General features: G+C 44.0%; 2 protein-coding genes across 2 annotated transcripts in view; both read left to right on the forward strand.

The window, feature by feature from the left end:
- RADIL (Rap associating with DIL domain) overlaps positions 1-15,348 on the forward strand; it is a 61,258-nt gene that overhangs the window by 9,890 nt on the left and 36,020 nt on the right. The window lies entirely within an intron of this gene.
- On the forward strand, positions 3,765-8,067 carry PAPOLB (poly(A) polymerase beta). Its single transcript, XM_060033210.1, is given in 2 exon segments — positions 3,765-5,780; positions 5,782-8,067. Coding segments are annotated over 2 exon segments (1,905 nt in total). The 5' UTR covers positions 3,765-3,914; the 3' UTR covers positions 5,821-8,067.

Consider the following 15,348-nt stretch of genomic DNA (forward strand, 5'->3'; position numbering starts at 1 on the left):
GAAGGATTTCATAAATAAGGCTTCAGAGATGCAAAACACAGGGGAAAGGTAGATGCATTTGACTGTATCAAAGTTGACGCTTTGTTTTTAACTAAGAACATTCTACAGCTAAGGTTTAGCTCTACCCACGGTGCTGCATGTGAATCCAGCTCCTTGCTTTTTCTGGAGACGTAGTTTCCCGTCACTTGCGTATATCCCATGATCCATTCTCCTAATCATGGGCTCTCAGGTTGCATCCAGCTCCGTCGTACTACAGACAATGGCATGATGACCCTCTCGAGGGCCTGTGCAGAGTTCTCTGGGGGGGTCATCTCCAGGGAATGGAGTTTCTGGATTATAGATACGTCTGTTTCATTTCTTAGTAAGCACTGCGGGACGGCAGCTTCTCCAGAAAGGCTGCCACGACACTGGCGTGCTTTCTTGTGTGGCCCTTCCACATCCTTAAGCATTGGGTATGAGCCCCCAACCCTCGAAAATCTCCCCTGAGAATATGTTAAAATCAAAAGGAGCTGCAGGAGAGTGAGGTGCTGGAGTCACGCAGCCGGAGAAACTCCCTGCAGCCGACGGACGCGAGCAGCGTGAACCGAGTCGTGAAGTGATTTCCCCAGAGTCACGGTGTGTGGCTTTGAAACTGTCCCTCTGCCTAAACTAAAACTCAAGAGATGGGTCTTTTGGGTATTGATTAGCCAGTGATTTGAAGGTGAAAGAATTTTCTTCGTTGTGCTTATTCATTTATTTATTTGTCAGCAGACATTTGTTGAGTGCTGCTATGGTAGGTACTTGACCAGGTACTGATCACGTATATAGCAAATAAAGACAAAGAAACAAGCACTCGAAAAACGGAGACTTACAAATTGTGATATGTTCTATGAAAGAAAAGTACAGGTGCTAATTTAGCAGGGAGGTTAGGGAAATTCTCTGTGAGGAGATGAAATTTAAGCCAATCTCAAAGTTGACAGAACTAAGCAGGTGAAGAGCGGTAGACAGTAAGTGGTGCAGGAAGAGCTTTCTGGGCAGAGGGAACAGCATTGTGCAAAGACCCAGAGATGAGAGAGAATGAAATAAATGCAAGGCACCGGAAGACAATGTGGCTGGAGGGTGGGGGAGATTGTGGGAGGTGAAGCTGGAGAGACGGTCGGGGGTTGTTAGGTATTTTGGGCTTTAGACTAATAAGAGGCCACTGAAGGGGTTAAAAGACCACTGTGGCTACTGGGTAAAAAGTACTTTGAAAAGTCAGTAATAGATGAATTTATTGTAGGAGTCTAGGTGAAAATTGATGGTAGCTTGGACGAGTTATGGGGAAGCAGGTAGAGAGAAGTTGATGAATCCCAAACGTATTCTGGAGGTAGAATCATCGATATTTGTAAATGAACTAGATGTTGAAGATGAGAAAGAGTGGGGGGTGTGTCCAGAATGACTCCCAGGTTTCTGACATGAGCAGTTGTGTAGATGGAGACGCCATTTACCAAAGTGGTGACCACCGAGAGAGAAAGAAGTTATGGAGGGAAGAGTAAGAGTTCTCTTTAGACTGTTGAGTTTGAGACATCCAAACGGAGGTGGCACGTGGGATGTCAGATGATATGGATCTGGAGCTCGGAAGAGTAAACTTACATTAAGCTGTTAATAGGTGATATTTAAGCTGTGAAAACTGATAGATGACCCGGTAGTAAATGTATATACAATGAGAAGAGTTGAGGGCTTAATATGGAAACTGGAAGAACTCCAACTGTAGAGGCAAAGTAATGGAGGAACAAATGAGACCAAGGGGAGGCCAGAGATGTACAAGACAACAAAAGAGTGTGGTGCCGTGGAGGCCAACGTGAGGCTACTGTAGGTCAAAAAGGTGCAGATCATTGGATTGAGCAACATGGAGGTCACCAAATACCTTACTGATAGCTGTGCTGCTGGAATGTTAAGCATGCAAAACTATGTTGAAATAGGTTGAGAAATTGGTACTGGCAATATGTGGGATTAATTATTCTAGAAGATCTTTCTATATAAAGTACCTGGAAGTGCTGGCTGAACTATAACAATTCTCCTTTTAGATGCACAGCTGAATATCCCCCCAAAGTAAAGTAATCTCTAAGGGTGAAAAAACAAAACAGAACAAAATGAGGACCTTGAAACGTTAGAATCTTAGCTGATTATGAAGCTACCATTGCCCCACAGGCTCTTGCCAGTCTTTATAACCAAGAAATTTAAGTTTAATAGCTGTCTAAGAAAGAGACACAGAGCCTTGGGACCTCAGGAAGTAGAAAGTTGGGACTGAGACCCTCACATATATTGGGAAACTGTAAAGGGTGACACACTGAATGAAAAGACAGAATAGGAAGAATCTGCTACCTGGTGAAAGGAGATGACAGAGAGTTATTATCTCTCTTGACCTGGGCTCTGGGTGGGAAAAACTACTCATTCCTAGAATTGGAAATCACCTCTCCTCTCAGGTGTCTGGGGTTCAAAATTGCACTACTTAAGTGATCTGGATAATCACTGGATAAGAAATTAAATTACTGTGTACGTAATTTGATAGTGTACAAGGACATCGGACAGAAACAAAGTAAATCCTCTCTGGAAGGACATCTACACAGGCATCCCAAGCCTGGCCAGAGACGAGCTAACAGTCCAAAATGACGAGACACTTGAAGTGATGCTTCCTGAAAAGAGTCAGTAGAAAACAAACTGTAGAATCAGGTTCTCAAGAACTTAGGAATTGGAACCATTAGATATAAAAGATTGAGTAAGTATTTTTAAAATGTTTAATGAAATAAAAGGTAGAAAGAAAACAGGAAAGAACAGAATGTCATCCCAAAAGGCAAGGAAGATTTGGAAAAGAACAAGATAATGCTTTTAGTAATAAAAATGCAAGTTTGTAAATGGTTACTTCAGCGATGGCTTAAACAGCAGACTAACTATAACTGAAGAGAATTAGAGGACGAGGTAGACCTGGCATCACGCAGACAGAAACGTGGGTTGAGAGACACGGGGAACGGGATGAGAAGGTCTGTCACATGTCCACGTGAAGAGGATCAAGAGAATGGGGTGAGGACATACTCCACGGACATACCTGAGAGTCATCCGGGAGCATGGGATGAAAAGCAGCAGTCTTCCGATTCAGGAATCACAGTGCTTCCTCTGTAAGATAAACGAAAAGTTTACCCCTTGCTGCCTAGTGGTGATACTGCAGGACACTTCAGAGATTTTTACAGTCGCCGAGAAGAAAAGACAGGCGAGCAGCAGGCTCCCCACCCGGAACCGCAGAAACCAGAGGTCAGCCGATGGGGCCTTCAAAGCTGGAGAGAACAGGACTGAGAACCCAGAGTTGCGGTCCTGGCTGCCCCACCACCCAGGCGCCGGGCCACGGAGGATGCCACGGAGCTGCTTCCCACCAACGGACCCTGCCATAGAGGGATTCCAAAGGATGGGCCAGAGGGCAAAGGCCACCTGAAGATGCCACTGGAGAGGAAGGAGACCCGGGGTGTAGAGAATGGCGAGCAAGGAGTTGGACGGTAGGTCTGGGCAAACGTCTAAAACAGCTATAACAGGGCCGAACCCCGGGGCGCAGCCGTGCCGGCCCCCACCGGCCAGAAGCCGCGCCGGAGACCTGGAAACTACAGCCCCCGTGAGGCTCTGCGCGCGCGCATGCGCCGTGGCACGCGTGGCGCGCGTGGTGCGCGCTGTGCGTGGCGCGCGGCGTGGCGTGCGTGGGCGTTCTAGAACGCAGCAGATAGGGCCTCGGCGCCATGTTGGGGCCGAGGGGACGGCGGAGAGGCGCTTGAAGCGGCGGGAGCGGAGCGGGAGCGGGTCGGACCTGGGCTGGTAGGAGCCCCGCCCCTCCCGCCTCAGCGGATCATGACTCGGGCGGCCGCGGAGGTCGCGGTGGCGGGGGACGCGGCGTGGCGGGGCCAGCGCTAGAGATGATGCCGTTTCCGGTGACCACCCCGGGATCACAACAGACCCCGCCGCCGCCCAAGCACTATGGCGTCTCCTCCCCCATCAGTTTAGCACCCCCCAGGGAGACTGACTGCATACTTACCCAGAAATTAATTGAAACCCTGAAGCCCTTTGGGGTTTTTGAAGAGGAAGAGGAACTACAGCGCAGGATTTTAATTTTGGAGAAATTAAATAACCTGGTAAAGGAATGGATACGAGAAATCAGTGAAAGCAAGAGTCTTCCACAAGCTGTATTAGAAAACGTTGGAGGGAAAATCTTTACATTCGGTTCTTATAGATTAGGGGTGCATACGAAAGGTGCCGATATCGACGCGTTGTGCGTGGCACCAAGACATGTTGATCGAAGCGACTTTTTCACCTCCTTCTATGGTAAATTGAAACTACACGAAGAAGTAAAGGATTTAAGGGCTGTTGAAGAGGCATTTGTACCAGTTATCAAACTGTGTTTTGATGGGATAGAGATTGATATTTTGTTCGCAAGATTAGCACTGCAGACTATTCCGGAAGATTTGGACCTAAGAGATGACAGTCTGCTTAAAAACTTAGATATTAGGTGCATAAGAAGTCTTAATGGTTGCCGGGTAACTGATGAGATTTTACATCTGGTACCAAACATTGACAACTTCAGATTAACTCTGAGAGCCATCAAGTTGTGGGCCAAATGCCACAATATCTATTCCAATATATTAGGTTTCCTAGGAGGTGTTTCCTGGGCGATGCTAGTAGCAAGAACTTGCCAGCTTTATCCAAATGCGATAGCATCAACTCTTGTACGTAAATTTTTCTTGGTGTTTTCTGAATGGGAATGGCCAAATCCAGTGCTACTGAAAGAGCCTGAAGAACGGAATCTTAATTTGCCTGTCTGGGACCCAAGAGTAAATCCCAGCGATAGGTACCATCTCATGCCTATAATTACACCAGCATACCCACAGCAGAACTCCACGTACAACGTGTCTGTTTCAACAAGGATGGTCATGATTGAGGAGTTTAAGCAAGGGCTTGCTATTACACATGAGATTTTGCTGAGTAAGGCAGAGTGGTCCAAACTTTTTGAAGCTCCCAGCTTCTTTCAAAAGTACAAGCATTATATTGTACTTCTAGCAAGTGCGCCAACAGAAAAACAACATCTAGAATGGGTGGGCTTGGTGGAATCAAAAATCCGAATCCTGGTTGGAAGCTTGGAGAAGAATGAATTTATTACACTGGCACATGTGAATCCTCAGTCGTTTCCAGCACCCAAGGAAAATCCTGACAGGGAAGAATTTCGTACAATGTGGGTGATTGGGTTAGTGTTAAAAAAGCCAGAAAACTCTGACATTCTCAGTATTGATCTCACCTATGATATCCAGTCTTTCACAGATACAGTTTATAGGCAAGCGATAAATAGTAAGATGTTTGAGATGGATATGAAAATTGCTGCAATGCATTTGAGAAGAAAGGAACTTCATCAACTACTACCTGGTCACGTGCTTCAGAAAAAGAAAACACACTCGATGGAAGGTGTCAGATGGACAGCTTTGGATGACGGCAGCCTCGACTTGTCTGTAGACAGTGAAGACAGCACGTCTGTGTCTTCACTTCCTGGCTCTATGAAGACTGGCCCAGTGACTGGCAGCGCTCAGGGCAGAAGCATTCCTGCCCCGGCTGTGATGGCAGCATCTGTGACCAGCGTACAGGTTCCTGAAGTTTCCTTACAACAAGCAAATCCCAGCGACAGCCCGGGGGGCGCGTCCAGCGGAAGCGTCCCTCAGACTGCCCCACAACCAACTATTTCTCCACCGCCGAAGCCCATGGTCACCAGAGTTGTTTCCTCAACACCTCTGGTCAACCATCCACCCAGGCCTTCAGGGAGCACAGCAGCAAACATAGCTAACCCTATCATAGGAGTCTAGAGGACATTGTCACGTCACAAAGAAGAAAGGACCAAGGAAACCAAAACAGAAGAGGAACGGTCTCATAAAGAAACAGGTGCGACTCAATTGGAAACTATTCAGACAGCAGCTTCTCTGTTGGCCTCATGGGGAACATCCAGTGCAGACCTTCTCAGTATCCCTGCTCTCCCTGCAAATCTTATTCCTATTATCAAGAATTCAGTAAAACAGATTGAACTAAGAAGAACGATCTCAAGGGTCTGTAAGCAGCGTCTGCCAACTCAGCCTGCTGTCTTCAAATGCTAAAGGAGGACGAAGGGCACCAAACTAGACATGGTTCAGAATAGCTTTGTTAGGCTTATTTGATGACTTCCTTTATTGGGCTTATCTTAATCAGAAGTCCAGGTTAGTATGTGAAGCCAGAAGTACTGTTAATTAACGTGTCAGATTATTTATGTGTCAGCCACAGTTAAACACTAACTATTTCGAAGGACTCCTGCCCTTGAAGAGGAAAAAGAGAGAAAAAAACCCTCCAGCTATGTTTGTACCCATGACTGACATTGGGACTGGATTGATGTTGGATGCATTGTTGGGGAAAGTTTGCAGTACAAACTAGTATCAGAATTCCATGCTGGTGATGCACTTTATATTTTTATTAGACAGTAGAACAAATTTTAGATTTTTCAGCTTGATGAATTTCAGATTTTTCCTGAATGATGTTCTTCATTATTAATCTTCAGATTGGTTCCCATTGTGCAGTGGTGTACTGTACTTCAGAAAAAGCATAAAGTACATCTAGCTCTGTCCCTGTGAGAGCTGTAACCCTTTAAAATGAAATGTCAACTCTTAGGGTATATATTTGGCATTGAAACAGTAATTAGTAAGTGTTTGGTTTTGATGGGACGGGATCAAGAAATGATTGGTTTTATCTGAAGAACTGTTTCAGAGTGCATACAGTCAGCCGCCAAACAGCAGATACTGTCCTGAGCTAACAGAGCTCCATATTCTCTTGTCCTTAATCATTTGCCCTAAAAGAAAAAGAGCTTTTTGTGTCCCCTGCCCCCACCGCCTTCTCTTTGCTTGTGTGCACAAGGTATGCTTGTATATCGTTTCACAGAAAACTCAGTATGCTAGTATTTTCTTAACCATGATGTGAAACCAACAGTCCTGTGGCCACATGGCTAATATTTTAGTAAAGCTTTACTGAAAGTAATTCCCGTGAAGCATGTTATCCATCTTGGATGGTCATTTGGTCTCCACATAAGAGAAGATTTGTATACTCCACAGAATCCCTGCTTATAGTAAAGTTAATTTCTAATTTAAACGTGTAAGCAAAAAAGCATTTTCTCCAGAATTTTAAACCAATTTTTATTTGTAAATGACTTCCTAAAATTCATCAGTAAAACTTACATGTAGAAACATCAGAAATTTCTAGCAAGCACTTGACATCTAGTCAGCTTTCTACTCTTTTGTTTTATCCTGCAAAAGATTTGAAATAATAACCTTTCTTTAAAAAAAACAAAAAAGACAGCTCATAATTAGCAGCAGAACATTCATGTTTCTCAACAGTTGTAGGTGAATGAAAACAGTCTTTCTTAATCTGGACACAGCAAACCTAACAGGTTTTCCAAATAGCCTGATGCTGATTCTTCCTATCCCCCAACAGTGTTCCTTTCTACCACGTGTGCGTTTTTCATGTTAAACTGCAGCTTCTTAAACCCTTTCCCTATCCTTTTAAATAATTTCCCCCAAAGTTGGAATATAGTCATTTCTGTTGTGGGCTGTGCAGTAATTGAGACTTTCTGTTCACCATGACTTTCTGACGCCTAATACACAGTGTTCCCACTACCTGTGCAGTCCCCTTCCACCACAATAAAATCAGGTGAAGTGTGTACAGTACCTGTGTATTTTGAATAGCTATTGTGTCCTTGAAATTGCCACGCACAGATTTAGTCTTGTCATTTTGTTCACACATTGGCGAAAAATTAGTTTATTAAATGTTTCGTGTAACTGTACTTGTTTTACCGAGCTGGAAAGTTGGAGCTTTTTAATTCTAGTTTTCGTTACCTGAATATCAGACTATTTTTTTCATATGGTGTGCATCGTATCTCATGACTGGAGTTTGCTTTGTTTTATAGTATCTGTACTCCTTGTATTTTTCAAGCACTATTTTGAAAACAGATGATGTATTTCTCCATTAAAAAACACAATAAAAGTAAGCAAGAGAGAAGCGAGCAGAGGGGTTTAAATCTGATGATAACAGTTCAGATGTTCATACTGTTGTTCTGGTGGGTAAAGTCACCAATGAACGTTTCGACTTACTTGAAGTCTAGAATTCATGTTATAATAGGGAAAAAACATGAAAAGGTTAAAACTTCATATCACTAGTGGTACAAAAAAAATGGAGTTAAAAAATCTTAATCCAAAAGAAGGCAGGAAAGAGGTGGGGGGGGGGAGGTGGGAAGCATAGAGAAAATGGTGTAGAAAGAAAATACAATCTAAGGTGGTGGAAATGAAACGAAATATATCTGTCACTATATACATAATAAATGGACTAAGCTTCCTGAGTAAAATTTGGAGATTGTCAAGAGTCCATGGAAAAACTAAGCCCAGCTGTATGCTCTTTATTTATGAGAGACACACCCAAAACGTAAGACATAAAGAATGGAAAAAAGGCCAATGGAAAGCTGTTACAGTAACAATGTTATCCAAACATTTCAAAGCAGAAATAATTACTAGGGACAAAAGGGACCACTGAATTAATGAGAGAAGAAATAGTGCAGCAGGAAAGGGGACCAATTTAATTTTTTTTGCACCTAGTAAAATAACCTCAACATAAAGCAAAGATTAACGGAAATTGCCAAAAGCGTCACTGTCACAGAAGATTTTAAATGACTCTTTTCATTAATTGATACTAAGCAGACGACAAGTAGAAGGGAAACAGTTTTGAACACAACAACAGTGCTTGGCAGACTTTTCCTGTAAAGGGCCAGATAGGAAATATTTTCAGCTTTGTGAGGCTATACAAACTCTGCCTTTGTAGAGTGAAAGCAGCCCTGGACAATATGTGAACAGATGGCCAGGGCTGGATTTGTCACCCATTCCCCCCCGGCTGGCGTTTGTCGTCCCTGATCTATTGGGCATTTGTTATAGAAACTTCCACTCAACAATTAGAAAATGCATGTTATTCTCAAGCACTTGGACATGTAAAAAAAAAAAAAAAATAACCTCATGCTAGATCCAGAAAGTAAGACTCAACATAGCTCAAGTTATCTGATTCATAGAACGTGTTCTCTTACTGCAGAACAGTAAGTTAGGAACCATGACAAACAGCATAGAGAAGAATTTCCTAAAGAAGACACAAGAAAGCTCACACCGTGAAGAGACTGATGAACAGAATCTCTTAATCGTATTGAGTAATGAACAGTGAAAATTGAAAAACAGTCTGTAAGCAGGGAGATTTCATAATACGTAAAACAAATGATTACTAGCCAGGCTATATTAAGGATGAAGAAAAAAGTCTATTTGAAAAGATGAAACAACCCAATAAACTGGCAAAAGACATGCGTAGGTATTTCACAGAAGAGGAACTAAGAATGGACAATAAACATGGAAAGGTGCTCGATCTTGTTAGTGAGGAAAATAGGATTTAAGACCACAGAGCTATTTTTCTTTTACAAAAATGAAGCCTAACAATATTCAGGTTTGGCGAGGAGGCGGGGGGAGTACACGCTGTCTGGTCCCTTCAGGAGAAGGTGGCTGTTGTCTAGCGTGGCCGACGTGCCCACACCCTGTGCTCCATTCCTTCTGCCCTGGGGGCTCCACTCCCACACTGTGGGGCACTGGTGGGTTTAACCTCACCAGTCTCTTTATCCCTTGAGGTGGCCAGAGTTTGTGGGCCACCGCTGCAGCCGTGTCCAGAACCCTACACACCCTCTAGTTTACCTCCAGCGTGCCATGGGGATGTCATCGTTTCCCTCACATGCCATGGTATCAGAAAAGTCAGGAAGCACTTTCCTAGAAAGACCGTCCCACGGGTCACCGGGAGACGAGTAGGGGAGTGTTTGCGGCAGCATTCTGTAATAGCCTGAAGCTCGAAATGACCCACATACCTCTGAACGGGGAGTGGAGAGAGTGTATTCATGCAGAAGACAGCGTAAAGCTGTGAGATTAGATGGACCAAAGCTTCATGCATCGGGGTAGGTGTGTCTCATAGTGTTGAGGGGAGAGAGACAGTCACAGAAAAATACACAGTGTGGCACAATCTACACAAGGTTTACAGAAAAGCAAAATAGGGCAGTATAATTTAGGGTGACAAAAAAGTGAGGTATAACTATAAAGGAAAAACGAGGGAATGTGAAATAAAATTCAGAATAGCAAGGGCGAGAGGTGGGGAGAAGCAGGGGAGGTGCAGCTGCAAGAAAGCAGACTGGAAATGTTCTACTTTTTGCAGGTTGGGTGGTGGAGGAAATGGTGTTCATTTTATTATTAGTCTCAGTTGTAAATGCTTTCGTGTGTGTGTGTGTGTGTGTGTGAGAAGTATTTTGTAATCAAGAAACCAACATCAAAGTGATATCTTAAAGACCTTTTTATGGGTTAGGAATTGCATTTGGCCAGATAACAACTACTGAACTCCATACAGGGTGCTTTTCTCTCACATTACAGAGGGAGTAAATTCAGGGCTGATGGGGGAGCTTTCCTGGTCCCCAGGGACCCAGGCTTCTGCACTTTCAGCCCCACCATTGTAGTCCATGCCTTCCATCCTCAAGGTCACCTCAAGGTGCAGGATGGTGGCGGGACCACTGCTATCATAGCCATCATATCTTCATTTAAGGCAGGAAGAAAGAAGGAAGGGGGCAAGGCCAAAGGTGTCCCTGCAGACTGCGTCCTCCTCCTATAGAGCTTTCCTGGAAGTCCCTAGAAGATGACATTCCCTCGTCTTTCACTGACTGGAACTTAGTCACAAGGCCCTGCCTACCTGTGAGGGAGACCGGAAGTTGTAGTTTGTATCAGCTGGTTACACGACCACCGTTCCCCACCATTATGCGATGGGAGAAGGAGAGGATGGGTGTTGGAAGGCAGTGGTAGAGCGAATTACACAGAACTCATACGTTTGCACATTCAAATACTCCCCAATAAGTCAGGATCAAAAAAGACACTTTAATGTGAATTAGAACTGAACAGTAATGAAAATGCAACTTGTGGGATGCAGCCAATGTGGTATTTAGAAGGGGAGGGTTATGGCTTTAAATGCTTACCCTAGAAAAGAGTAAAGGCTGGCAGTTGATGAGCTGTGTGCCTACAGAACTCGGTTAGAAAGGATATACATTCAGTGAGAGAAGAAAGGAAATGATACAGAGCAGAAAATAAAGACAAAATAAACGTGCAGTGCAGAGGATCAACAAAGTGAAGAGTAGGTTCTTTGAAAAGACTAATAAAATAGTCAAAACCGGGAAGATTGTCGAGGAAAACTAAAGATGGTACACAAGCGATCTTAGGAATTTAAAAGGGGATATAGCTACAAATACGGTAGGTTTTTTTTTTTTTTTCATTTTCATTTAAAGGATCTTATAGATAGCTTTATGGCAGTAAATTTGAAAACTTAGACGAAATGGACAATCTCGTAGAAAAAGGTAACCTACCCAGACTCACTGAAGGACAGAAAACCTGAATGGACTTATAACCTTGAAAGAAATGGCATGAGTAGTTTGAAAATGTCCCCACCAAAACCAAAGTAAATTCACAAAAACATAAAACCTAGAAGGTTGTACAGGCCAATTCTTACTGATATTCAGTGACAAGATTATTCCAATATTTTACATCAGACTATTCCAGAAAACGGAAAAAGAAGAAACATTTTTTATAACAAATCTCACCTTCACATAAACCAGAGAAAGGAAACATGATAAAGAAAAGTTATGAGCCAAATTCACTTATGAATATTGATTTTGAAAACTAAAACCAAACCAGAAATGTATATGAAAACCGTCATGACCAAGTTTGATGAATCTCTGGAATGCCGAGATGATGTAACATGTGAGATGTCGGCTGGCACGTTAATGCTGGTTGTTGGCAGGAGGCCTCAGCTCTCCATAGGGCTGACTGAGTGTCCTCACAGCATGGCGGCCGACTTAACCCCAGCACGTGATCTGAGAGAGCCAGGCACAAGCCGCAGTGTCTTACATGACCTGACCATGGAAGTCACACTGCCACTTCCGCCATGTCTTTGTGATTAAACGGGCCCTATTCACGGTGGCACGAGACTACAAAAGGGCTCGAAAAGCAGGAGGTCACTAGGGGCCGTCTTGGAGACTGACTTGCTCATTGACCAACAGGAAAAATGGGTCCATTTTAATATATTGCAATGGAATACCATACAGCACTGAAAACAAATGAGCTGGAGGTACACATAGCAAGTGGGTGTGTTCATATTGTATGATACCATTTCATCAGTTTTTTAAAAAATGGCAAATTAAATATATTTTTCAGAGATATTTACTATGTATGTATATAATATCTTGGCCATACTTAATACATGGAAAAAAAATAAATCTGCACATGGGAGTTATGACCCCAAATCGGCGTAGCTGTTATTTCTGGGTGGGAGAGAGAAGGCTCAGCCGTATCTAGGATGCGCTTCCTTTCTTCAGGCTGCAGCGGGTGCATTATTTTGTTCTTCATACCCTTCTGGGTGCCTGAAATGTTTCCTGCTTATACAGAAGGGTGAACAGGAGAAAAGAGAGGAAGCCTGTGTGTAGACAACTTTCCCACAAAGTTTGGCTGACAAGGCAGAATTCAGTTCTTTGGGGCTGTGGGACCGGAATCTCCGTGTTTTGTTTCCTTTCTTTTTCTTGCGAGCTGTGGACCAGAGCCCACTCTCAGCTCCTTTTCCTGTAGCCCCGCCCATCGGAGCAGGGGGAGCCCCTTGTTCAGACCCTTTTCTTCTGTGACCAGCTGGAGAACACTCTCTGCTTTGAAGTCACTCACATGATCAGGTTGGGCCCACTGGGTACTCTCTGTATCTTAAGATCAGCTGCTCAGTTACCTTAATTATACCGGCAGAATCTCTCTTGCCCATGTACTTAATCATGGGAGTAACCGTAGGGGCCGAGATCATGGGGTCACCTTAGAATTCTGCTCCCACCGTGACCTTCCATAGCTTTTCTGTGCTCAGATGCTCCTGTACAGATCTGTGTAAACACGTACACATGCAAACTTTTAGTCAGTTTTTCTTAAATTATTTTTTTTTAATTTCATTTTATCTTTGGCTGTGTTGGGTCTTCGTTGCTGCGCGCGGGCTTTCTCTAGTTGCGGTGAGCGGGGGCTACTCTTTGTTGTGGTGTACGTGCTTCTCATTGCGGTGGCTTCTCTTGCTGTGGAACTCGGGCTCTAGGCGCGGGGGCTTCAGTAGTTGTGGTGTATGGGCTCAGTAGTTGCAGTGGGGAGGCTCTAGAGCGCAGGCTCAGTAGTTGTGGCCCACGGGCTTAGTTGCCTCGTGACATGTGGGATCTTCCCGGACCAGGGATCGAACCCGCGTCCCCTGCATCGGCAGGCGGATTCTTAACCACAGCGTGACCAGGGAAGTCCCAGTTATTATCATTTTAAAGTGGGATCACATACTTAGTTTTCTGTATCTTTTCTTAACAAACTCCTTTTGAAAATCTCCGCACGTCATCTGTTATCATTCTGATTCATTCATTCTAGGGCTTATGGAATATTCCATGGTGTGGTCAGAGCACTGTGTATATTTGGGGGTCATTAAGAACAATTTTGCAATACATATTCCTGTATATACCGTATTTCACCACATAAAAGATGTTATTGATTGTAAGACCACCATACCTACTTACCACTAACATGAAAAATCGTACAAGTTAAACGAGGACACAATGTCTTACTATTATTGCTTGGGGTTCCTAGTTTTGTACTTACCTAAAGAGCTCTAATAAACCTGAAGATTTATTTAAACACGGACTTTAATCTGTAGTGTTCTGTGCACACGCACACACAAGAAGATAAATAGGAGTGAAATAAATTCAAAGTCTTCTCTTCGGCTCGAGCTGTCACTGTGCACATTCCCACACGGTGCCCTTCTTTGCGCCCTCAAGAATATTGCTGATGCCGCATTTCTGGAAAGTGCTCCACTGTTATCCCTGGGATTTTCTCTCAAGCTGTTGCCCCAAATTCTGCAAGTTTGCACATGACAACCAGAGCTCATTCATTCTTCAAATGGCCCTTAAATGGCTGAAATATTGAAGAATCTCGCCCCCCAGGAACAATAGCCAAGTTCTCACATGACAGCTGCTGCCTGGGACACTCCACAAGAACGCAGGATGCGTTCAGAGATGTTAAAATGTGCAAAAAAGTGTGTCTAGGAGTCGATGAAATACATACCGTAAGCGCGTGCATTCATTCATTCATTCGTTTAGGAGGTTGAAAAGTATGTACGCTTAAAAACTTACTTTCACCAGTTATATATACGTGCACAGTTACAAGCGATACTTTCTCATTGCTGATTAGAAATAACAAAACAAAGAAAAAATGCTGACGCAGCAGGTCCCTGTACTAGCCTTCCCTCTTCCCGATTTGCCCTGCCCAGAGGGAGCCAGTTTCAGTTGTGAACTGTTCCTTATTTGGCATTTGATTCCACAGCTTAAAGTAACACATTTATCCCACTACTGCTTGGTTTTTACATTTTGAGCCTGATCTAGTGACTCCTTCCATGAAGATGAGAATTCAGCTCTGTTCACCATCCCTCTTTGAAAACATCAGCTTCCCTCGCCCTGTCCTCTCAGGACAGTTGTAAATTTGTTTAGATTAGTAATCAGTGTTTACATTTTTAGGACCAGAGACAGCTTTTTACAGCTGAGGCCTGGTGTACACAAAGATTACCTTTCCTTCTAGTCCAGCTTCCAGTCTCTTTGGAATTAATTATTGGTATTATTTGCCCTTTTTCTTGGTACTTTTCACGAATTCAGCATTCCTCCATCCTCTGCCAGTATCTCTTTTCAAGATGCTCAGGTGTGTGGCTGGTTTTATCCAGTTTGGGCACCTTCCGCCTGCTCAGGTCAGGCTGGTTGCTCTCGAGCCCGCTCTCAGCCGTCCTCACCCTGGTGTCTCTGCAGAGGAGACCCCCGTCTCTGCTCCCTTTCCCCTGGTTCTCGCTTTACACCTGGTTTACGTGGACCAGCTCCTCCCGTGGCCTCCTGGGAAAGTGTCCATGAGAGGTGAAGTTGCTTGAAAAACCTTTGCTCCACCTTAATGCTGGATTAATAGCTTAGCTGGGCATAGAGCTTTAGATGAAAATACTTTTCTCTCCTAGAATTTTGGAGGCCTCAGTCCATTCCTTTCAGCTCCCAGTGCCTCCAGGAGAGGCTGGGGCGTGTTGGGACTCTCACTCCTTTGGACTTAATCTCTCTCTCCTCCCTCTGGAGACGCGGGTAATTTCTTCACGCTGCCTCATTCTGCAGACTTTCAGTGTGTGTTCGGTTGTGTTCGGGGTGTGTTTGCACCCTTTCTGCTAGAC

The sequence above is a fragment of the Delphinus delphis genome, chromosome 15 (genome assembly GCF_949987515.2).
Source record: "Delphinus delphis chromosome 15, mDelDel1.2, whole genome shotgun sequence".
Taxonomy (NCBI): domain Eukaryota; kingdom Metazoa; phylum Chordata; class Mammalia; order Artiodactyla; family Delphinidae; genus Delphinus; species Delphinus delphis.